At 39.8% G+C, this 25,850-nt stretch overlaps 1 protein-coding gene across 11 annotated transcripts in view; it reads right to left on the minus strand.

The window, feature by feature from the left end:
- The window catches only part of Zmynd11 (zinc finger MYND-type containing 11), an 82,739-nt gene that overhangs the window by 47,968 nt on the left and 8,921 nt on the right, over positions 1-25,850 (minus strand). For all 11 annotated transcript variants that reach the window (XM_027405053.2, XM_027405064.2, XM_027405063.2 and 8 more), the window contains exon 2: positions 5,916-6,050. In XM_027405053.2, the coding sequence (XP_027260854.1) occupies positions 5,916-6,031 (116 nt within the window). In that variant the 5' untranslated portion in view covers positions 6,032-6,050. The remainder of the gene's footprint in view (positions 1-5,915; positions 6,051-25,850) is intronic.

Here is a 25,850-nt window from a genome sequence, read left to right on the forward strand (position 1 = left end):
AAGTAACTGAGAGGCATGAGGCTGAGGAGGTAGAAGAGAAAGGAAAGCCTTTCTCTTCTTTGATGATGGGGGTGTCATCCAAGGCAGTGTGAGGCAGTCAGGCCTACAGAGAGCCCAGGACTTTGAGAGTGGAGTGGGAGGGAGCCATGTTGAGATGGCAAATGGACTTCCTGTGCAGAAGACAAAGTTTATGGCACCGGAGCCACCTGAGCAAGGTGCTCTGCATGTGGACTCCATGAGCCACAAGAGAACAGGGGGCAAGAATAAAGCACATGATAGTTAGTGCTACCTCAGAGAAGGTGGCACTAACCCAGTGACAGCAAGAGGCGGGGACTGGGCAGGAGGCCTACCACACAGGCAGGAAGATGCAAAGCAACTCCAGAATAGCACACAAAAAAGCAGATGCTCAAGACATAGCGAGCCATTTAACCTAGCTTGGAAGGGGGAATGAGTGGACTTTATTGTAGCCCTGTCTGTATTTTAGAACCCCTGCTATTCCTCTCTAACTACTAGTTAAACACCCCAGTGTGGGCATTAAATACACCCCTACCCTAACCCTTTCTGCCATTTCCCTTCAAATCCTACAGATAATCCAGACAATCTATGCTTTGACTCTCTGCTTCCTCAAGGCTTTCCAAATTCTCTCTGCAACTTTCCCTCAGATGAAGTCTGCAATGTTGTAAGCCACCACCCTTTAACCCGTGGGATCAAGCAGTCCTCTCTACCATACGTTTCTCTACCCTAGATACTGCCATCTTATTCCTTAGTGGTTAACTATGCTCTCAGGTGCCTTGTCTTTTAATTCATAGAAATGCAAAGAAAAGTCAAATTTAGGAAAACACACAAGTCTCTAAGGCAAAATGAGTGCTCTAAAATCTGCCCTCTAGAAGAAGCAATTATGGACCACAGCATCTAGGACCACTCCTATAAATATGCCCAATGAGAAGTTGTAACTGTAACAGTGATAATGTGTGTCTACAAATCCCTCAGATACATAAAAAGAGTTGGTAGAAACTGAGATGAGGATGCAGAAGTAACACTGTAAGGACACCTGAGACCCTGTGACCAGAGCAGTGAGAGTAGATGGCAGTTTCTAAAGCTAACATATTTCTGAAGAGCTTCTTTAGGCAATGCTCATTCTCCTCCTCCTCTCTGATGATCCCAAGGGAATAAAATCTCACAAAGAGAGACACACTAAAATTTCACATAATTCCTAGAAACTAGGTGTCACAGAATCTTAGCAAATAAGAAATGTGCATCTACTTGTATCCTCACAAGGAAGCCTAGACACAAGAAGGACTTATAGTTCAGGTCTAAGTATGTCTGTAAGACAAGAAGTCCAGAAGGACTCAGAAATGTCAATGCCAAACATGTCACAAGAGGTCAGAGGCCACACTTCCTAACTGGGATTTGACCCTAAAGGAAGCAATACATGTAATTAATTGTTAACTCAGTGAAATGAGCTCCACCAATCCAAATAACCTAGGAATGCAGAGTCAAATGCTAAAGGCATGGAAGAAACCTGGCCAATGACTACTGTCTCTCTAGCAGACAACAGAAATTAAATGTCCCTATTTTAAGCATCCTGCCTAGCCAGTAATGCTAGTAAAGGCAAGTATAATCTACACTAACTTCATCAGCATGGGTTAAACTAGCTGCTAATATGCACTAAGAATAATCCATGTTATAACCATCCAAAGCAGCTGTGAGTACTCTGTGTGAATGAAGGAGAAAAAGAAGGTGACCTGTGCACCTATCTTTCTTGCAGTATATAATGCCCAGAGCATTTGAAGACTCGGCAACAATGAGTTAGGAATTGTCACAGTTCAGAGATTCAAAATGTAAGTTTCACTTCTGTGATCGCTTCTACTCACAGAATTCTTCATCTTTTGTGTCTTGATTTAACTCTAATGCACATCATCTTAAACACATGAATGTTTTTAAAATACTTGCTTAACATAAATGTTTGGGGCCAAATGTTCCCAAGCTTTGTCATAAAAACAGCTACACACAAGAGACAGCTACTGTCCCATACACTTACAGATACTTCAGGCAAAGAGAGCTACTTTTCTAGCCATCTCCACAGATAATCAAAACTCTCTAGTCTTATTTATAATAAAATAATGATTCATATGAGTTTTATGATAATTAAACATCAGTTCCTACAAATGTAAAAATGGTTTATTGAGTTCAGTTGAGATCATACCTTGAGGGCATCTCTTCAGAAGCCCTTTTCCGTTTCTTAGATACTGTCCTTTTTCTAAGCAAGTGAGGACATCTTTCCCAGAGTTACAATGACTCTTGGCACTGCCAGCTAAAGAGGACTGCCCAACAGGATGTACAGGGAAGGAGGGATGGCTCCGTGGTCAATAGATCTTGTAGAATACACAGATTCAGACCTCTGCAGCCACAGGCCAGTTTAACTCCAGTTGAGGGGATTGGGGTCCTCTTCTGGCCTTCGTAAACACCAGTCATGCCCACAGTGTACAAACATACCACAAGCAAAAACTCATTTACATAAATAAAGATAAATAAATCTTTTTTTAAAGGGTACATTTTTAAAAGGCCAATAGCTTTTCACTCCAAAGCCCAGGACAATCTCAGAAGAGCAGTGACAACCATAGGGAATTTCACATACTCAAAGAGAAGGAGAATAATATGCACTATAGATGCTCAAATTAAGTAGCCAAAGCTCCCTTTCAGGAAAAAACACCATGTTTAGTGGAATACTAGGAATTAAAATACCTATATTGATGGAGTCAGGTAAAAGGATGCTCTGCATGCTAGGATAGTTTGTGGTGTGGGAACCGTTTTCATGCCGATTTAAAAATGGCATGAAAAGGAACTTTAGAGACGCATATCTAATGCAAATTCAAGAAATGATTTCAAATCCAAATGAAACATGGTGGCTAAAGAGGAAGAACATACTCAGAAGATTCTCCTGAAAAACAGGAAAACCAGAATCTACTATTTCAAATGCAAGGTAAGACAGGAAGTCAACAAGCTACAAAAACTAAATCAAAAGTAGATAAAACTCAAAACTGAGTCCAAAACTTTAAAGTAAATGAAGAAAAGCACTTCAGAAGTCAGGTCAAGTACAATGATCAGAACAAGAATGAAACCTCTAGATAAAATATCTAACCCAGAAGGCACACATGAGTGCAGGAATACAGAGCAGACCACACCACTGCTAAAAAGCAGAGAAATATCAAAACTAAAATAAAAAGCACAGGAAATCACAGATACACTACAGGAAAATAAAATCCAGCATGCTAAATAAAAATAAACCATAGTACGTGTGCAAGCATGTACAGAAATGTTGATAACATTAGGTTATAGGAGGTCTGGATGTAAGCATGTCAAACATTTGGTGTATGAATTCCAAATGGCACTTAGGAAGTCTCCACAGACATCCACTAAGAATGCCATCTTTAGGAGCTAGAGAGATGGCTCAGCGATTAAAAGCACAGGGTATTCTTCCAGAGGTTCTGAGTTCAATTCCCAGAAACCACATAATGGCTCACAACCATCTATAATGAAATCTGGTGCCCTCTTCTGGCATGCAGTCATACAAGCCAGCAGAACACTACATAAATCTTTTTTTTACCTGGGTGGTAGTGGCTGAAGCAGGCAGATTTCTGAGTTCAAGGCCATTCTGGTCTACAAAGCGATTCCAGGACAGGCTCCAAAGCTACACAAAGAAACCCTGTTTCAAAAAAAGGGGAGGCGGGGGAGAAATACCTGTGTATTCTGACATCAACTATGCAGAGTAGCTTGATTCAAAATTTATGGAACTTCTAACAGTGCAGAGCAGAAAACCTAGACCACACAGAAGACCACCAGCGCCGCTTCCTAGCCAACCTTGGGCAAGGGGACATCAAGGGAACTGGCATCAGTCAAGATGCAAAGACACTAGGTTGTGCAATTCCCAGACGATCCTCTGCTTCCATTTTCAGATGAGACTTATAGATCCATCACCATTTGACAGATAGACAAATTTATGTTTAAGAATTATAGAGCTTAAGAAATTCAAAGTTAAATTGATGAAGAAAAGAGAAAAATGAAATCTTATCAATGGTCCATAATGAGAAGGAGATGTGTGCTGTCCCAATGACTACCTCTGTGTCTTTTGCTGGTTTCACATACACACACACACACACACACACACACACACACACACACACACACACACACACACACACACGGGTCTTAAGTAGCCAGCAGACACACGCACCACCACTACAGGCATTCATCCTCTTCCTGCTACAGCAGCAGTAGCACTCTCGAGACTCCTGGGGCTCTTGGTGGTTGTACTAAGTTGCTCAAGAAACACCCCATAGAGAAAGAGAAGTAATTGTCTAAGAAACTGAAATTGTTCAAATTTACATGCTTTAAAATTTCAATCCAAACAACAGTATCTTATTTTCTAATTTCAATGTTCTGTTACAAACATTTCAGCTATGTCTTTTACAGATCTTCTTTGAGATTTGTTTCCTAGTGAAGGGAATTGAACCTAGGCCTCACCTGTGAAGGGTGAGGCCTAGGTTTACCTCTGACCTATGTTACATCCACAGCCTGAGATTTTTGAAAACTCATCCCCCTAATTCTGTACTTAATTACCATACCTCAAAATGATTGCTTTTTAAAAATAAATAGCAATTAAGTAATAATTAAAGCAATTTTAGCCCCCCTTTCCATACTCTCCCACACACACAGGAGGCAGAGCTACAGTTGGCTTCCTGCCTATCTCCTGGTCCTGCTATCTTAGGTAGCCCCATTGTCTCAATCTGGGGACAATGTAAATATGTGTGGTGATATCTTTCTTGCACAAATAAAGCCTGTCTGGGGATAAGAGAATGGAGCTTGCCACTAGCTAACCATAGAGGTCTGAAAGTCTGTACAGACAGACAGTAAGTGACGTAGCTTGGCAGAAACAGGATATAAGCAGGGAGAAACAGGAAATTGTTCTCTTCTCTGCTGAGACGCTTAGGGGGAAAGGTATGCTGTGGCTTGCTCCTTCTCTCTGATCTCTCAGCATTCCCCTCTATATCTGACTCTGGCTTTTTATTATCTAGACCAATTAAGAACTCCTTTTACATATATGCATGGAGCTCAACTGTATTAGCTATTAGTAAGGGTCCCAAAGCACTGCAGAAGTAAGCCTTTATAGATCATTGGGCTTTTAATTCTTATAGACACCAAATAACAAATGGAGGGCAACAAGCATAATAAAATTCTATTTTAATTAATAAAAAAAATCATGTAAGCTTTTAAAATGTAACTTTAGCTTTATTTTTTAAAAAGCATCTGAAGAAATAAATAAAACTAAATCAAATTCCTAACTGAAGACTCCTTCACAGTACAAAATAAGTAAAAAGAACTATTAGGTTGTTTGGAGTTTTTTGTTTTGTTTTCCTATACTGAATCTTTGTCTACTAAAACAAATAGCATTAAAAATTAAGGAGAAAGGGGAATTTTCTTTTTAAACTGAATGTGCATTCAACCTAATTTCTGCTAGTGGGTTAAAAAGTACTAAAAAATGGTACTTACTAGACAAAGCATGTTCATCTTACACTGAAATAAGCCATGAGCAATAGATTTTGTTTAGACAGCTTCACTACAATAAAGCAAGTTACTATAAAACCTTTTAAATAAAAGTCTCTAAGAGCCAAAATATGTATAACTGAAAACTACTATAAATAGAACATAGTGATCTTTTATTTATCTAGTATTTATTTACATGACTTCTAAATACAAATTGTCTATACATGTTTCTGTTAGTTTCTTTTTCTGTATTCTTCTGCAAGGCAAAAATAACTTTAGTTCTTTGTAATGTATGAACAGCATAAGGGATAAGGCATTTGGGAACTTTTACAGTTACTTTTTTGTTTGCTTGCTTGTTTAAATTTACTTACTTTGTAATACGGTCAATGTTGGCAATTTGCTTCTGATTCCTTATAATTTCAATGGCTGCCCAAAGATGCTGGATAGCTTTTGTATCCGCCTGTCGTCTTTTTGTTAAACGTGCCATGACCTGTTTACTTCTTTAGCTGTAGTAATATACAAAAACATAAGGCAGAAAACATGGATTACAGAGTGAATTTCCAACACAAGGAGCAATAGTCGCAGCACCTCCTGATACTGGTCATACTAGAGTGAGATGTACTTTTGCAGCTTTCCATTATCTACCATTCAAATTGCATTTCTACTTAAAAAAAGCAATCATTCATTTGGTTACCTCTTAAAAAATGATGTTCTAAAATCCAAATCACTTAAAAAGGTCTTTCGAAGAAGTCAACTTTATACCAATGTCAAAAAAAAAAAAAAAGACATTTAATGTTTATTCTAGGCAAAAAAAAAAGGCATTTAATGTTTATTCTAAAACACATAAATACAAGATAAAATTTCAGTTTTAGGTATTATACTGTGTGAAATCTGAGCAATCCAAAATGGAATTTTCATCTTCTAATTGTTTGGTATTTCAGTTTTGTTTTTTTGTTTGTTTTTTGTTTGTTTGTTTGTTTTTTAATGGTCAGAGCTTTAGAGATCCCAGTGTTATATACAAATGAAAACAATGTTTACAAAAACAAACACTAGTCAGATGTGTCGATGGCATGTAGTGCTGGAGACCTGCAATCCCAGCACTCAGGAGGTAGGAGCTGAAGGATTAGCACAAATTCAAAGTCAACCTGATCTACACTGTGACTTCTATATGAGTCAGAACTGCATAGCAAGACCTTGTCTCAAGAAACAAACAAACCAACCACGAACAGAAAAGCCAAGTTGTTCTGAGGTAAAATACAAAAGACCAAGAGCTAGGTTACCAGATTGAAAATGATCAATAATGATCCAGCTTCCAGAACAGGGATTTATTTCAGAGCAGATAATTACATTATTAGGGAATAGCATTATTATTTTATTCAAATTTTAGTATTCTGTATGGGCTGAAGGAAATAGCTGTCACGCTTCCAGATACCCTTCCAGCTGTGTCTAGGCAAGAAAGAAAAATGGATGACAGCCCAGTGTCTGGTGGGTAGCAGTATTAAAGAATGCCCACTGAATCTTTATTTCATGTTCATGGAGAGCCCAGCCTCAGAGAGCCAATGAAACATATAACCATACATCAGTGTGCAAGGCTGAAGATGGTCACTGGGCCATCTTGAAGGGCTACGCCCTTCAAGGAAACAGAACTCATTCTAAGACTTCAGCGTACTCCCTGACTGGCCAGAGAAGTTGCCGGAATCTCATTTCTCTCTTCTCCATCTTGGCTCACTTGGCCTCCTCCTTCTTCTCCCCAACCTGAGTGAGACCTGCAGGTGCCACTAGGATTCATCTTATCCAGACTCACTGGGGAGCCTAGGGCCAGTTGGACCCTGGATCTTGTGGCTTCCAGCATTATATAGCCAACAGAGAGTGAGTGCCCTGCGGAAAAGGCTGAAGGTATTTCTGGATGGCCTACTTTCCATAGGGCTACTTCTAAAACAATGCTAGGCTAGGGAGATGACTCAGTTCTAAAATTCTTGATGCACACATTAAAAACCTGAGTTCAAATTCTTAGTCCCTTCTGAGCCTGTGACCCCAGCACACTGCAGGAGGTGGGAGGAGAGGCAAGGAGATAGATAGCTGGGACTTCCTGACCTCCACCCTAGCTTCAGGTTTAGTAAGAGACTGTTTCAAGGAATAAGGCAAAGAGTGAGAGCAGAACACCTGTCATCCTTTAACCTCCCTGCATATATTCAACATACCACACACATGCATATTGGACATGCATGTACATGCACACCCTCAAGTTTTAAAGGAAAATCACTTGGTTCTGAGTAAACTTAAACCTGTAAGTAAATGATGGTAAAAATGACAACTGTGATTTATGATGCTTCTGCTGTAGAGTGCAGGCACCTCAGTTTCAATGTGCTTCTTGAAGGGTGCTGGCTCAAGGATGTAACAAGCCATGGGAAGAAGTGCAGGAGCCGCAGAAAGGTGCAGCAGCGCAGCTCAGTCCAGCACTGCTGTGTTGTGCTGACACAGGAGTACAATCCAGTCATCCCAACTATCTACAGAGTGGCCAGTGCTTGCCTTGTTCATACTGCTGTGCTAACTAGGAGATATTTAAAATGTACTGAATGGCAATCCTTACCAGAAAAACAGAATTGACAGAGGAAATCTAATGTGCACACTATAAGATCATATAGAACAAACATACAAATCATCAAGAATTTCCTGTGAGATTCAGAAAAGGGTCGTGCTGCTTCTAGCCTAGGTAAAATTTAGGCAGAAATAAATGAAAAACTGCAAAAATGTGAAATATGATAATATAAATAAAATTTTAAAATAGTTTAATGCAAAAAGAAAACAACAGATGCCAATGTGTTTATAATATATGCAGAAGCAAGGTATATTATGATCATAACACAAAGGAAGGGGAAGATACAGAAATATGAGACAGCATCATACTACACTAGTGGGATTCTGGTAAAATCAGGAAGCATAATATGTCCTATACAATAAGAGAATAACACAAGCAGACACAGTTAACATATAACCCATCTGCAAATTATTCTTTCAAAATACATGGTGTGAGCAGTGCAGCCCTGTAATCCCAGGTACTCGGAGACTGTAGCAGGAGCACTGCAAGCTCAAGGACTGTCTGAGCCACAGAGCTCCAAGGCAGCCCGGGCAACCTAGAGAAATGCTGTCTCAAAAATTAATCAAGAATAATTTATCAGATCGACAGAAAATTTATTAGAAAAAACTTTTGAGAATACTTGGATGACACATATAATTATTCTGTAACAACCATAAAAATGGGAGCTAAGTAGGAGAAATGCTTAAAGGGATATTACACATACCTAGAAATTACTAAAATCAAGACTAAAAAATGAAGCAAGCTACACCTCAGGAAAGCAGATAGAGACAAAATCAAGGATTTCTGAGAGCTATATGAACCATGTGACAGATAACAGACATGTTATCATTCAGGTTACACCAGACCTGGAAATGATCACTGGTTATGGGAGTCAAAGAGGAACACTGCCAACTGAGTGAATGGTGAAGTATGTGGCACATCTTGAAAGTGCCAAAACAATTACACCTATTAAGACAATATTTCATTAGAGTACAACTATTCAATTATTTCTGAGTAAAGAGAAATCTCCAAAGCTAATATAGTTGTGGGAGCAAACCCTGAACTTCATGACTCCTCAGCAAGTGCTCTACTGCTGAGCTGCAGCCCCACTCCTCAACCTCTCCTTGCTTAAGATATCTGTGTTCACTTATTTCCTGTACACTTTATGTGTTCTGCCTGTATACTAGGAACTCTTGTACTATAGGCAATCAACAACAGGCAGAAAAGACAAAAACTCTAATCTAGTAAACACCATTAACAGCATGCCTTGATACAAGAAAACAACAACTGGGCATTAGTCAACAAAAAAGAAAACATCTTTGGAATCTGGTTTTTAGGCTCTACATAAAAACTAATGGTCACTCAAGGTCTCTGCTGATGTGGAAAAACCAAACTCTACAGTCCACTCTTCTCTGGGTGGGGAGCACCATGTCACTATCCCCAGCCTCCCTGAGTAGGGAATCACTAGGTCTCTGTCCCCATCCCCAGCCTCTCTGGGGTTCACTAGGTTCCTGTCCCCAGTCTCTCTGAGTAGGATCACTTGGTCCCACAATTGTCTTTAGTGCATCAATGGTAATCTGTTCAGACATTGCTTACAAATTAATTATAAATTCCTCAAAATAATTCTTTAATTCAACTAAGAAAAAAATGTCTCATTTGCTTTTACAGCTAAAGTTTTTGGGGTGCCTAGCAGAATTGAAAACATGTTAACTTTTCCATATAAAAATGTTAAATTCCTTATGATGCCCTTCCCCTATGATGAGACTGATGATGACTTTTTATGCCATCCTAGAGCCCTCATCCAGTGGCTGATGGAAGCAGAGGCAGACACCCACAGATATACACACGGAACTGAACTCTGGAACCTAGTTGCAGAGAGGGAGGAATGAAGATCAAAGGGGTCGGTACCAGGCTGGTGAAACCCACAAAAACAGCTGGCCTGAACAAGGGGGAGCACATCGACCCCAGACTGCTGCTGGGAGGCCAGCACGGGACTGTTCCAGACTCCTGAACATGGATGTCAATGAGGAGGCCTCTGCACTCTAGGGGGCCCCTGGTAGTGGATTAGTATTTTTTCCCTGGTGTAAGAAGGGATCTTAAGAGCCCATCCCTGGACACATGGGGAAGGGCCTAGGCCAGTCCCAGGATGATGTGGTGGACTTTGGGGAGTCCCTGTCGAGGGCCCTACCCAGCCTGGGGAGTGGAGGGTGGATGGGGTAGGGGGCAAGTGGGAGGTTGAGGGGAGGGTTGGGGAAGGAGAAGGAGAGGGTGAGGGAGAAGGGATTGACATGTGAAGTAAGCTTGTTCCTAATTTGAACTAATAAAAAAAATTACAAAAAAAAAAACCTAAATTCAACTTTTCCAGCTATGCTATAAGACCCTGGAGTGTGCCTTCATTTCAAAAAGAAAGGTTAGAAGATGTGTAGAAATCACTATGATAAGGAATCCAATATACTCCTTTCAGTAAAAGCTACATGGGAAACAATTTTCAAGAGGCCTGTAGCTTAAAAAGTAAGCAAAACACATCAAATAACTATAATAAGCCCCCAGCTGATGCTGATATTGTCCTTGGAAATCCAGATTTAGCACAATTCCCAATCTATATGTATACTCCCATCTCATCACAGCACTATACAAAAGAACACAGCAAGCCAGGAAAAATGTAGTAACAAGCAAAATTAAATAAGGCATCATTTGATGGTAAATGCATTTGTATAGAGGCTGTGCGGTCATGGGGAGCAAAGCACACAATGAGACAACACAGTGATGGGCAGATCAAAGAAGCAAGACTGTAATCAGCCTCTGCAGCAAATGAACAAAATAAATATTCAAATATTTACACCAGATATTACATAAAACTTTTAAAAGTCCTATTGCTTCCATGGTTTACACTGTAACTTAGATGTGTATGAAATTTCCTTTTCTATTAGTGATTTTACTCTATGACTATATGTTCTCACCATCTTCCCATTTATATATTAACTTTTGGTTTGTTTGGGGGACAGGATCTTACTCAGGATGGCTTTGATCTCACTGTGTAGCCAAGTGTGACCTTAAACTTCTGATCCCCCTGCTTCTACCTCCTTATTCTTGGGATTATAGGCATGCACCACTGTCCCCAGCTTTAGTGGTTTTATGTATTGTTATTTATAAAACTTTCCTCTTTGCCTTTTAATAAGCATTAAATGGAATGATGCATAAGTCTAGACATAAGTTCCTTTTATAATTACTTTTTTGGTAAATACTTCTACACTCAGATCAGAAAATTTTTAAATACTTTTGGAGGTTTAATTAGGTTGATAACAGATTTCCCATATACTGCCTGTCTCTACTTAGGCACTACTGCCATCAACACCTCACTAGGGTGGTGAAACTTGCTATAATCAATGAACCCATACTGACATCACTGCTAAACTAAGTGCATGGTTTAAATTTTTGTACATGTATAGGTCTTGGCATATGTCCAATGACAAGTAAGCAAAACTGTGACATCACACTTAATAATTTTACTGCCTTAAAAAGTTCTTTGACTGCCGGGTGTTGGTGGTGCACGCCTTTAACCCCAGCACTCGGGAGGCAGAGGTAGGCGGATCTCTGTGAGTTCAAGGCCAGCCTGGTTTCCAGAGCGAGTGCCAGGATAGGCTCCAAAGCTACACAGAGAAACCCTGTCTTGAAAAACAAAAAAAAAAAAGAAAGAAAGAAAGAAAGGAAAGAAAGAAAGAAAGAAAGAAAGAAAGAAAGAAAGAAAGAAAGAAAGAAAGAAACAAACTTCTCTGTGCTTCGCCTATTGCTGTCTCCACCCCCTCTAACTTCTGGGAACTATTTAGTGTATCCACAATTTCACCTCTTCTGGAGTGACATTCGATTATAATCACACAGCCTTCTTTTCATAGCTTGATAACTTCTGCCAACAGTAACTACTATTCCAGTGGCTATATGAAACAGTTTATCTACCACTCACCTACTGACAGCTGCCATGATTGCACAGAAGTTTCAACTATGGAAAAAAACTGCTATAAAAATATACATGCAGATTTTTGTATGCAGATAAATTTTTGGCTCATTTGGGTAAATAGCAAAGGGCATGAAGGCTGAATTGCATGGTAAAAGTATTTTTAGTTTTGTAAAACATCAAAAGTTCTGCCTAATTGTCCTCCAAAGTAGGACATTCTTACTTGCATTCCTCCCAACAAGACATGGAAGTTAGTTCCTCCTGCCTTACAGTCCTGCCAGCAGCCAGGGCCAGGACTTGATTTAGACAGTAGACATGTCATGATTGCTGATGTTTTGACTTTCTATTTCCTAACAGTATTTGTTGAACATCTGCTCATTTTTCTTATGTTTGTCACTTTTTGTATCTGCTTTAGTAAGCTGCCCATCCAGGGGATTGAGTTCTTAACTGGATTTGTTTTCTTTCTTCCTTTCTCTTTCTCTCTCTCTCTCTCTCTCTCTCTCTCTCTCTCTCTCTCTCTCTTTCATTCTTTTTAGTAATTTTACTTTTATTTTGTGTGCATTGGTGTTTTGCCTGCATGTATGTATGTATGAGGGTGTTGGATCCTGGAATTACAGTTGTGAGCTGCCATGTGGGCGCTGGGAATTGAACACAGGTCCTCTGGAAGAGCAGTCAATGCTCCCAACCACTAAGCCATCTCTCCAGCCCCCTTAACTGGGTTTTCTTACTGTTGACTTTAAGCTTTATTTTTGTATTGCTGTACCTAAGAGCTCAGATGCATATGCATATGTAAATCCACAAAAAAAAACCCACAAAAAATACAACCTTGGGTACCAGTCCTTAGGAGCATTATCTGCCTCTTTTGAGAAACATCTCTCACTGACTTGGACTTCACCAAGATTAGGCTGGCTGGCCAGTGAGCCCCAGGGACCACTTGTCTCCACTTTTCCAGCACTGAGATTATTAACACATGCCATCACAGCTGGATTCTGGGGATCAAACTCACACTTTACCTATGACTAGGCTACCTACCCAGCCCCTTTGCATATGTGATTAAAAGTCATCACAGGCATCTTTTGGATACATTTTCTCTGAGTCTGTAACATATGTTCTCATTTTGTATACTATATGCCACTCACAAACAAACATCCGGCAATCTACAGTCTTGCTCATTCATCCTCTTTCATTGGCAGTCCTTTTGGTGCTATAGGTAGAGGTGTCCACAGAACAGGACCATGCAGGTTCTGTTGTCTTGCAAAATGTAGCAGTTCTCCATTTGGCACCGAGAATTATGACCCATTTTCAATTAATGTCCAGTAATGACATTTAAATTCACTTTTATAATCAAATGTTCATCTCTTCCAGCATGGCCTTGACTCCTTAGCTGAGGTTCAGGTGTATTTCTTGGTTCTCTATTCTATTACACTGTCAGTTCTTTCATCAATGCAACATCTTACTGATTGCAACATCTTTATATTAAGATTCAGGGTGGCAACTCTCAACTTTTTTTACTTTGTTCTTCTAGATCATTTGCCTTTCCACATCAATTTCAGAATGAGTTTGTTGGTTTGAACTGATGCTGCATTAAAACTACAGACCAAACTGAGAAGGTGGGATATAATGATATTAGTCTTTCTAGCCATAAATTATCTTTACATTAATTAATAGCAGAGTTTTGTAGTCTTCCTCATACAGACCTTGAACATACATATTTCTATCTAAGCATTTCATTTTTGGTATGTTAATATAAACTGCAATATGTTTTAGCTTAATATTGTTTATTGCTGGTTCATGAGGAATTTTTATACATTAACCTCATATTTTGATCTTACCAAGGTATTTCCTCCATGGCTTCTTTTAGATATTGATGTGTTTTATGCTAGAAGCTTCATTCCTTGGTATGGGTCTTGTGGCACTGTCCCTTTTAGTTCCTTGTACTTTAGTATCTTGCCATTTGGCAAAATTCTCCAGGTATTACCTCAAATACTGTTTCAAGTTCTTTTTCTTTCCTATATTACCATTACATATAAATTACATCTTTTGGAGGTGCCCTGGGCTCCTGAATGTTCTATTCTGAAGCTGGCTAACCCATATTTTTCTTTTGCTTTTTTAGTTCAGAAATTCTTCCATGTTCTCCAACTCGGAGATTATTCCTTTAGCCCTGCCCATAACTGATAAACTCCTCAGAGCTATCTTCATTTCTGCTCCACTGCTTATCTCTCCCAGCAACCTTTTGGTAAGTCTTTGTCACTGGACGGTCAGTGTCACCAGCACTTCAGGTTTTCTCTCCCTCATGTGACACTGTATGAGAAGGAACTGAAGCTGGTTATTCCCTTCCCCTAGATTGACTAGGCTCTGGTAACACACAGCTGGTAAGGTCACACAAAGGAGTCTCATTTCTGAAAACAGGTCTTAGTAAGCATGAAGCATTCTGCCAGGCAGTGGTGGTGCACACCTTTACTCCCATTACTCAGAAAGAAGAGGCAGGTGGATCTCTGTGAGTTCAAGACCAGCCTGTTCTACAGAGTTAACTCCAGGACAGCCAATGCTACACTGAGAAACACTGTCTCACACACACACACACACACACACACACACACACACACATACACACACACACACACACACACACACACACACACACACACACAAATGGAGCACTCTGGCACGTTTGATAACCTCTCTTCCTCCTGTCTGTCGCTGCCCAAAGCACAGGGCATTTCTCTCTGATACTCACTGTGAGATCCTGGTTAAGGTAAAACTCAGACACACAAGGAAGCCATTTTCTGGGGTTCCCTGAAGTCTTCACCTCTCCTAGTTGCCCAGACTTAAAACTCTGACAGTCCCTCAGTCCTTCCATGGCTTTTGCTCCCACCACAGTCCTGCTCATACACTTCAGTTCTGGGAAGCCTTAGTTCCTGCCAACCTATCTCAATTTTCTATGTAGTAGTTTGCACCCCCCCCAACCCCCTGCCCACCCCCAGCCCCGGCGTGGCCTCACTTCTCTGAAAGATCTAAAAAAGATTGATTTCTCTTACTTTTGCTTTTTGCTCATCTTTTTTTAACTTATCAACACAGAATAATGCCAATGCCAACTGGAAACAGTGGAATTTCTTTCTGAATATGATTGTAAATGAGATAATATGATGTTTTAGCAAAGAGGAAGCCAAATGAATTAGCATGATTTGCTGAAAATTTTCTCTGTTCTACAACAAAATGTGATATTTCTAAATATGTATTAAATTGTTAGAAATACTCGAATTAGTTTTTTACTTTGTTTAGCCCATTGTTATTGCCTGACAACTGTCATTATGGAAATGTATGCAAGCTATGAAATTATAATTAAACATACTGTCAACTCCTACATAATTTTACATGTACTACCTGACCAGTAACATCAATTTTCAATTTCTTATTTAATTTAGTTTTGCGGTTTTGAAATGGGGGGTTTTGCTATACAGCTCAGGGTGGCCTAGAACCTGTGGTCCTCCTGCCTCAGCCTCCCACATGGTGGGATCCAGTTTATCAGCTTCTAAAGCACACCTCTTTTAAGCTTTCATTAGGTCGCTGAACAGTTTACCATGAACTAGATATGAATAAATGCTTCCTGTGTGAACATTGCTCCCCAGTTAATTAATTTTGTTATGTTACAATGAGCCTGTGGCTGCCATGAGCTAGGTGTGAGGGGATAGAGAGCTACTGCTTAGTGAATTGTGGGGTGGGTGGTGAGGGCAACTGTGCAGTACTACAAATGCCTTTATACTGAACTATGAGCTTAAAATGGTTAAGATGGCAAACTTTATGCTAATTGTATTCTACCTCTATTTTTTAAAATTGAAAAAAAGGCATAGAAAGCATAAACTTAGCCCATAATAATAATAAATGTTTGGGCTAGAAAGATGGCTCAGAGGTTAAGAGCACAGACTGCTCTTCGTGAGGTTCTGAGTTCAATTCCCAGCAACCAGATGATGACTTACAACCATCTTTAATGAGATCCGGTGCCCTCTGCTGGCATGCAAGCAGAAGACTGTTTCATAATAAATAAAGAAAGCTGAGAAAACCATGAGGAGCAAGCCAGTAAGCAGCACCCCTCCGTAGCTTCTCCTGCCTCCAGATTCCCTTTGTTTGAGTTTCTGCTGGGTGTTTGTAGTGCATGCCTTTAATCCCAGTACTCGGGAGGCAGAAGCAGGTGGATCTCTGTGAGTTCGAGGCCAGCCTGGTTTCCAGAGGGAGTGCCAGGATAGGCTCCAATGCTACACAGAGAAACCCTGTCTTGAAAAATCAAAAAAAAAAAAAAAAAAAAAAACACTGTATACATAATGAATCTTTAAAAAAAAATCTCAAAGGAGATTCATAGCAAATTTTTTTAAATAATAATAAAGGTTTGCTACTAGGTCTTAAGAGGAGTGAATCTCAAATACTCCACAAAGAACTTCCAAAACAATAAGATGGCATCTTTCCATGCATGGGGGCAGCTGGTGTGGAGGGATACAAAGAAGCAGAGTGGATGCCCTGATAGTTCTTTGTCTGCACATTAGATTGAAAACAAGAAAGAACACTAGGCAATGTGTGGAGCAAGGCTCCTTACAACAAAACAAGCCATCCAATCTTTCAAAGTTTGTTTTTGAATGTTTCACTTTCTAACTATACTTAGATTGAGTCGGTTTTCCACCTCTGCCAGCACAACAGCACAGGCTAGTTAAAGTTACTACAAGTTTGTTTTGGTTCATTGTTCTGGTCCAAGTAGAGGGCCTGTACCTACAGACTATTTTTTGGTAGCAGAACTCCTAAGCAGCACTGAGCATCATAGGATGATTAAGCTGAGTGAACTAGTAACCCCACACATGCATGTGAAGTCTCTCTCCTTATAGAGCCATCAGTATGTATCCAAGGGCCCAACTCTGATGATTTTACCCACAAGCTTCACTTCTAAGGAGTCAAATTTCTCCCTTTTCAAGTTTCCAAATGAGTTGCAGAGGATAAAATCATTTTCTGATATTCAAATCACAGCAGTTTATATGTCCAAAGGATGTGTCCAGACTAAAACTAGTTTGTAAAGTGAAATGACAAATTAGAAAACTGACAACCTTTGCGTTTTCAAGACAGATTTGCTGAGCTACAAAACCACAAACATTCACCTCACAAAGGTAAAATGTACAGCTTAATGTAACAAAGATACTTCACAAGTGGAATCTCACAGTGTGTGTCTTCCCACATCTGGCTTATTTCATTTATTATCATGTTTCCCCAGGCCATCTCTTACAGGGTGTATCAGCTCTTCAGTTCTTCTCATACCTGCACAACACTCCTCTGAAAACAGGTATTGCACTTTGTTCATCTATCTATCTATTGATGGACACAGGCAGTCCCTAACATCTAGCTATCATCAACACCAGCAGATAAGTATATGCTTTCAATCCCTTTGGGTACCCAGAAGAGGAACTGCTAAATCACAGAGTGAATCTGTTTAATCTTTGCAACAATCAGAAAACTGCTTTTAACAGCAGATGAACCACTACCCCCTGATCAGCAAGGCAAGCAGTCCAATTTCTCTACATTTTTACAAACACCATTTTTCTTCTTTTTAAATCACAACAATTTAGGTAGGTGCAAATAGTCCATCACTCACAATGGTTGTGATTTATCGATTTCCATATGACTGGTGATGTTGAACATCTTTTCATATTTTGTTGGCTTTTTGTTATTCACTTTCTTGGGAGAAATATCCTTCAAATCCTTTGTCCATTTTAACTGTTACCTAGTTGGTGCATGGGGAGCGTTGTATATTCTAGGTATTCAACCTCTCTTCAGAGGTACAGGTTTACAGACAGTTTCATCCTTTCTACATGCTGCCTTTACCATTAACTTTTATCCATTATGCTTTTCTTGTCTCTTTCTTTCCTCCTTCCTCCTCCTCTAAGATAGGCTCTCAGTAAGTAGCCCAGACTCAGCCTTTGGACTTTTCCCAACCTCCTGCTTCAACTGTCCATGTGCTGGGATTACCGGTGTGCACCACACCTAGCTCTTTACTCTTTTTTAAAGTAATGTCCTTTGATACACAGAGAAGTTTTAATTTTGCTGAAGCAGAATTTATTTCTTTAGTTGGTCATGTTTTGGTGTCCTTTCTAAGGCTTTTCTAAATCACCAAAAGTTAAAAAAAAATAATTTATCAATTCTAAAGAGTTTTCATATTCTGGTCTTTTATTAAGACCATTGGCTCATTTTGCATTAGATTTTCAACTTCTTTTAAATGTGGTCAAGAAACACCTGCTAGTAAGACTATTTATTTCATGGCTGAGTAGACTAGTTCATGGAAGTACAGGACAGCTACTTTAGACTGGCTGTCAAGGTTGTTACAGTAATCAACAGTGATATTTACCGAACAGTTCTACCTGTCTCACACATCACTAGGACTACAGTTCCCTACCGCTACAGTGAAATTAGGTGTCATGTGTTCTGTATTAGTGAGGCCATGTGGGCTGGATTAGGTGAAGCCACGTGGGCTAGATTAGGCAAAGGGAAGTAAAAGTGATTTATGCCACTTCTACCTAGAAAGATTTAAGGTTCTCAATATAAATTTTCATTACATCATTAATAACATGCATGGGTGATGTCTCTAATAGCAGCTGCATTCTCAGCCTGAATCTCAGAAGAGGACAGAGTACAGAAACATTCTAGCTAAACTGTGACATCTAATATGAGCACGAATCACTGTTTTAAGCCACTGAGATTTCTGAAGTTGCTTATGAAAACATAAAATGTTAATGAAATGTGCCCCTTATCCTGAATACTTGGGGCCAGATCCATTTTAGGTGTTTTCAGATTAGGGAGATGTGCACATACATAATCATGAGATAGGGACTGGTGCTCAATTCCAGGCATGAATGCCATGAAGGTTTCATGCACACTTTTAAAACACCCCTACAATATTTTTAGTGCACCTGCTTTTGACTTCGGCGCATTATATAAAGGCAGGTGGGGCATTTTCCTCTATGTGCTGTGTGAGGTGGTAGTTGAGTGATGGAGAAGTGGATCTGGAAAAGAACTCAGCATGGCAGAGGTACAGAAAGACTGGAAGGGATGCAGTGAAGAAACACAGACTGGGAACAGAAAGTGGCAGACTGAGAATAGATAAACTGGAGCTAATTGGCAAGCAGTTTGATTTCAATACATAGGAACTGAGAAGCCCTCACACTGGGGCAGGCTAGGGGGCTAATAAAGGACATGTACAAAATACATAACATGAATGGTTGGCAGTCCTTTTCTCACACCAAATTCTAGACGCCTGAACTCATGCTCTGGCATGAGAGAAAAAAATCCAAAGAATTTCTTACCTGGAAAACCAAATGGTTCCAGAGAAAGGACCTTTAGACAGTGACATCTGAAGAAGTTAAAGAAAAAGCCACCTGGCCTCATGATACTCCTGTAATGCCCCTACACAAGACCTAGTGTCTCCCCCTTGAATATGGAAAGGCAACCAAGGATGATTAGATGTTCAAAAGTAGCTTCTCAACAAGAAAGAGGTTTCATCAAGCAAAACAAATAGAAGCAGGGCTCAAATTAGAAAATACTAGTAAAGATTTTTGGAATATAACTTAGTATCATGGAAAAGTAAGAAATAGAATTGTATCTGTAATCTGTAAATAGGATAATGCAAACAAGAATACTAATGAGGGGCTGGAGAGATGACTCAGAGGTTAAGAGCACTGACTGCTCTTCTGGAGGTCCTGAGTTGAATTCCCAGCAACTACATGGTGGCTCACTGTCATCTATAGTGGGATCTGATGCCCTTTCCTGGTGATAACCAGCAAAAATGCACATGTACCTACTCTGCTTCTACATTCTCACTGGTAAAAAAACATCTACTCACTGGTTGTTGGTGGCGCACGCCTTTAATCCCAGCACTAGGGAGGCAGAGGCAGGCGGATCTCTGTTAGTTTGAGGCCAACCTGGTCTCCAAAGTGAGTGCCAGGATAGGCTCCAAAGCTATACAGAGAAACCCTGTCTCAAAAAACCAAAAAAGAAAAAAAAAAAATCTACTCACCACTTAACACAGTACTGGATGGACACTATTTGGGCAGCCAGTATACCAGCTATTTTTATTGATACAATGAAAGGGTTCATCAAAATGCAATCTTTGCTATCTCACTTGATCAAAGCAATTATTAAAAATTATCAACTCTGCTCCAAATGATGACAGACTTTGAAGATTCCCCCCCCATGGAAGGCCTCATCCTCCCTGGTGAGCAGAAAAGGGATGGGATGGGGGGGTGTTAGTGGGGGGCAGGGGAGGAGGGGAGGGAGTGGGAACTGGGATTGACATGTAAAACAAGATTATTTCTAATTTAAATTTAAAAAAACAGAAAAAAACTATCAACTTAACAAAGTACTTTCAAAAGATAATTGCTAAGTGTTAGGTGTGTCTCTCCTTCCTTTCTCTGACACTTTGCACTTACCTTTTTAAAAACTAGCTATTAGCTGGGTATGGTGGTGCAAACCTTTAATCCCAGCACCTGGGAGGCAGAGGCAGAGGCAGGTGGATCTGAGTTTAAGACCAGCCTGCTCTACACAGTGAGTTACAGGATAGCCAGAGCTACATAGTGAGACCCTTTAAATGTGCAGGTGCACAAACACACACACACACACACACACACACACACACACACACACACACACACACACTGCTGTCTGTTTTGGTTATCATTAACTTTAAAAATTAAAGTACAGTAATAGGGTTGGGGAGATAGCTCAATTAATTGGTAAAGAGCTTGCCACACAAGCTTGAAAACCTGAATTTCATTCTCAAAACCCATACAAAAGGCTGAGCATAGTGGTACACACTTGTAAACCCAACCCTGGGGAGGTGGAGACAGATGGATCCCTAGGGTAAGCTAGCTAAAAGGCAGGCAGATCTCTGTGTGATCAAGGCCAACCTGGTTCCCAGACTATCAGGGATACACAGAGAAACCTTGTCTCAAAAAAAAAAAAAAAAAAACAAGAATGCCCACATATGAATATGTGCTTGCACACAGGGTAACACACAAATTACTATAATTTCTAAGCATACAAAAGTGGAGAGATTATATGAATCTTTTGTGATGTAATAACAGTTTTGCTCTATGTTTTCTTATATTTCTTCATTTTTATTTTTATTGTTCTTAATTATGTGTATGTATCTGTGTGGGCAATATGTGCACATGAATACAGGTACCCTCAGAGGCCAGAGTAGGACATCAGATTTCCTGAAGCTGAAGCTGGAGTTACAGGCAGTTGTAAACCACTAGTTGGGAGTGCTCAGGACCCAATTTTAGTCCTCTGGAAGGATGCCCTCTGGAAGAGCCATTTGTAATACATTTTAAACCTCATTATTTTCTTCAGATTCCAAGACCTACATAACAAATCTTCATAGTAACTTAACCTTAACAACAGAAACTAGCAATGCATAATGTAAATTATTGTAATTTTCAATTTAAAAACATATAATCCCAAACTCTCAGCACTGCCCACCAATGTTAAGAAATCAGAATGACAGACAAGCTCTGAAAAATCTGCAAGAAAGTCACCCCCACATCATCCAAAACACTAACACAATTCCTGCCTGAATTTTAATTTAGATCGAGCATTATCTTTTGCTCAGAATCATAATCTTGAGCTTTATGAGAACTCAAACTAAACCACCAGAAATGCCTCACTCTGTAAGCATGTTGTCTCTTGAGTACATAGGATCTACTAGTCTGCTTCCAAAGTGATGGTTTCTTATCTGAAAATAGGCAGATAGGTTTTCTGTTTTTTGTTTGTTTGCTTTTGCTTACTAGAGGCTTTTAAGCTAAAGCAACAGCAATACTTACCATTAGAAATTAAGCTAAGAATCAGAGGCTGGAGTGATGGCTCAGTGGTTAAGAACACTCGCTGCTCTTACAGAGGACCTGGGTTCAATTCCCATGCAGTGGCTTAGAACAGTCTGTAACTCAAATAACAGGGGATCCAACCCCTTCTTCTGACCTCTTGGGGCATCAGGAATACATGTACACAGACATGCATGCAAGTAAAATACCCATACATATAAAATAAATAATAAAAATGTCAAAACGCATGAAAAAAGAAATTAAGCTAAAAATCATTATGTTAAGCTTACTTAAGCCAAAATTCCATGTGGTGTGTATATTTAAATACTTGTGTGTACAGGTGAAAAAGCTCTAAAGGGAAGTGGGAAATAAGAGAGGGCAACAGACTACATGTGCTAAGACAGCAGAACAACCAGCTGAAGGTGGTACAGTCATGAGGATGGGGGTAGCGACTGAGAACAAAGTATGGCACACCTATAAGAAGAGGCCATGATAAAACCCATCATTTTATTTGCTAATCTAAGAAAATTAGTAAAAAACAGAAATTAAACTCAAGCATGATATATATATATATATATATAGATATAGATATAGATATATATATAAATTAACAGACCAATAAAGACTTGCTATTAGCAAGTTACAGGTACATGACATGTAAATAAGACACTAAAATATGTAATATATAAACTGAGACAGGCCCTAAGATAACACTACATTTAATTATGCTTTACTGTGTCTTCATTCTTTCAAAAGTAAACTATAGATAGTGACATTTAAAACAGTGACCCAGTGAACTAACAAATGTTATATAAGTATACATACCCAACACTGGCTTCACCTCTGCTTGGTCTGGTGAAGGGCAGTTTATAGGGCTGTACCATTGTATTTCTTAATTACTCAAGAATAGAATACCAGTCAACTGTTCAACCTATGATCATACAAAATCACAATTTGGGGAATTTTGTACACAGATACTCTGGGAAATAATTACGCTGGAAAGAGGTCATGTTCTGTGACCTCACTTCAGGATCAATGCAGGCTTCCCTGAAGAAGGGAGACTGACTCAGAGATCCCCAGGATGCTTAGTGTAAGCCAGTGAGTTCACCCAAAGAGAAACAGTGTGTGGCAAAGGGGGCCAGTTTACTGAAATTTTGTAAGTCACTATAAAGAAAGTGAGATGCAAAGGGAAAAGTGAAGTCACTGAAGAGCTTTTGATAAAGTGATTAAACTGCCAGCAGCAACTGGCCTCACACAGTTAGTCTACAGCCATTCTGGGAATCCCACTGTCCCTTTCTGCAGAGACTCGGCAACTGCCCTGTCAGTCAGGAAAGAGATGTATGTTATCGGTACTTTGAAATCAAAACTTCTAAAATGTCTTAAAATGGTCATTTTGATCTCTAAATGGTGCTGGGTCTGAATGCGATGCCCCAAACTGCTGTGGCTACCTTGCCACCTTGAGGGGACTTGCCTCAGAATAAAGCATATGCTGAGTAGCAGACTCAACAGAGGAAGAGTGGTCCTTTGAGCTGCTGAATGCATTACTTAAGAGCCCACCCTCCTTTTGGATTTCCAGTACTATGAGATAGTAAGGATGTAATTCAATTCTTAATGTCAACTTGAGTCAACCAGCTCTGTTCAGTCTGGCTGCCTGAACCCATGACCAGAGATGTGATTCTGAAGGGACTGGGTACAGAACATTATGCCAGTCATTTGCAATTTCAGGCTGCAGAAGGAGGGTTCTGAGAGCAATCGAAGGGTTATAAAGAAAAGCACAAGAAGTGTGGCACTAAGGGAACAAAGGACAGGAGGGGGCTTCAGGGAGGGATTAGACCAGCAGTCTCCATGCTTCTGATAGAAAGCAGTGATCAATGGGCTTCACAACCCACAGATCACCTATCTAGTCTATAAATGGGAGAGGCTGGAGCAGTGTCTGCTGATGAAGGAGGAAAGTAGAGAAAATAAAGATATGCTTTAGGTGAGTATTTACAGATGAGAGAGATTTATGAAGGAAAGAAAAGAATCCCATAAAAATAGGCACAGAATTCAGTAAAGATTTTTGTTGTTTGGTTTTATTTGTTTGCCTTGCTTTATTTAAAGGTCATGATGGGAAGTATACTAGTATTATCTGGAAGCAAATGGAAGGGGGTCAATATGCTCAGAAACACAAGAGGTTTCTGGAGGGGATGCTACACAGAACACAGATGAGGGTTCTGACAGATGCAGGCAGGTTTGCAGATTGCAGTTACTTCCCAAAGCAGTGTCTCTGGCCCCTGAGAAGGTAGCTAGTGTTGCCTCCAAGAATGGTGGGGGCAGGGGGCATGAGAATACAAAATATAAGACACTGTGGGAAGTGGAATTATGATTTCAGTCAGAGAAGTAGAGTAGGACTGGGAGAGCCCAGGTGGGCACCCATGCAGGTGTCCAAGATCCCACACTGTGCCCATTCCCTCCACAGTGTTTCTAGCAGATTGTGAGCAGAACAATGGAATCAGGGTTTTGCCTACACAAAAGATGAAGAGCTGATTCTTTTGGCAACATCTACATTCATGTAACCCTCCTATTCTACAAACAGCAGTTTGGGTATGTTTAAGAAATATTAAAAGTTAGCTAGATGTTGGTGGCTCATGCCTTTAATCCCAGCACTCAGAAGGTAGAGGCAGGTGGATCTCTGTGAGTTCAAGGCCAGCCTGGTCTACAGAGTGAGTTCCAGGACAACCTCCAAAGCCACAGAGAAACCCTGTCTCGAAAAACAAAACAAAAAAAGAAATATTAAAAGTTGATGTTCTCAAGCCAAGGAAGTTAGGCAGTGGCAGAGAGAAACCTTAAAGGGTAATATGAAGAATAACTCTCTGTAAGAGGTAAAATAGAGAAATCAAGTCACTGGGCTGATGGCAGAAAGAGGAACTTTATGATAGAGACATCAAATGCACATAAACTTGATGCATGCATTCACCTTTTACTTTCTAGAATGGGGATTGAACCTAGTATCTTGCAAATGAAAGACAAGTGCTCTACTACTGAGCTAAACTTTCAGCCCATTCACAAACTTTAAATCTAATTATTAAAGTTTTTATTTAATATAGCAGCGCTAATGGTGCATGGGGAGGAAACCTTATTGAATGACTTGGTTGATGCTTAAGAGAGAAATGGAAACTTAAATCACAAAGTTGGACATGAATAAATACCCTAAAATGTCCTAATAGGATTATCATCTCCAAGGGAAGGAAAACAAATGTAGAGAGCCTCAATCTACTGCCTTGTACAATTTCCCATCCCACAGAGCAGTGACAAAGAGGCCAAAAGTAGTCTGTGGTCCCTCTTCACCACAGTAACAGAAATTAGATTTCTGTGGCCAATCTTCAGTGTAACCTTTCTTCTCAGAGTGCCAGCTCTTGCAAGTAAACCAGCCTGTGAGTCCAGACTCAGGCCCTCTTCTCTCCTCACATCACTGACTACCATCTAATAAAAGCACCTGGACTTACAAGCAAATACAAGCCCCAACAGTACTGCCACCTAAAATGTTCTGTTCCAGTTCAAATTTTGTAAAAAGAAAAAAAAAACCTCTTTTGCAAAAATACTCTTTTGTAAGAATATTTTTATTTAAACGAAATTCTAACAGTAACAAAAAGAAATATAATTCTTCAATGTATATGAACTAAAATGCAAGAATATTTTTATACACAAAAATATGACATGGTGCCCTCTAAAAGAAGAGACAGAACTTTGTGTATGGTCACTGCAGACAGTGGTCTACAAATGAGCCATAGCATCCATTCAGAGAGGAAAAGGTTGCCCACACTGTGGTGAATGCTTCATCAGTAGTACTACTGGTCCTAAATTCTTTGTCTCACTCTGAAACCCATTTGCCATGCATCTTGACTTTTGTAGAGCTGGAGGAAGAGTATGTACACTATATTCAAGATGGATC

The sequence above is a fragment of the Cricetulus griseus genome, chromosome 3, assembly GCF_003668045.3.
Source record: "Cricetulus griseus strain 17A/GY chromosome 3, alternate assembly CriGri-PICRH-1.0, whole genome shotgun sequence".
NCBI lineage: Eukaryota > Metazoa > Chordata > Mammalia > Rodentia > Cricetidae > Cricetulus > Cricetulus griseus.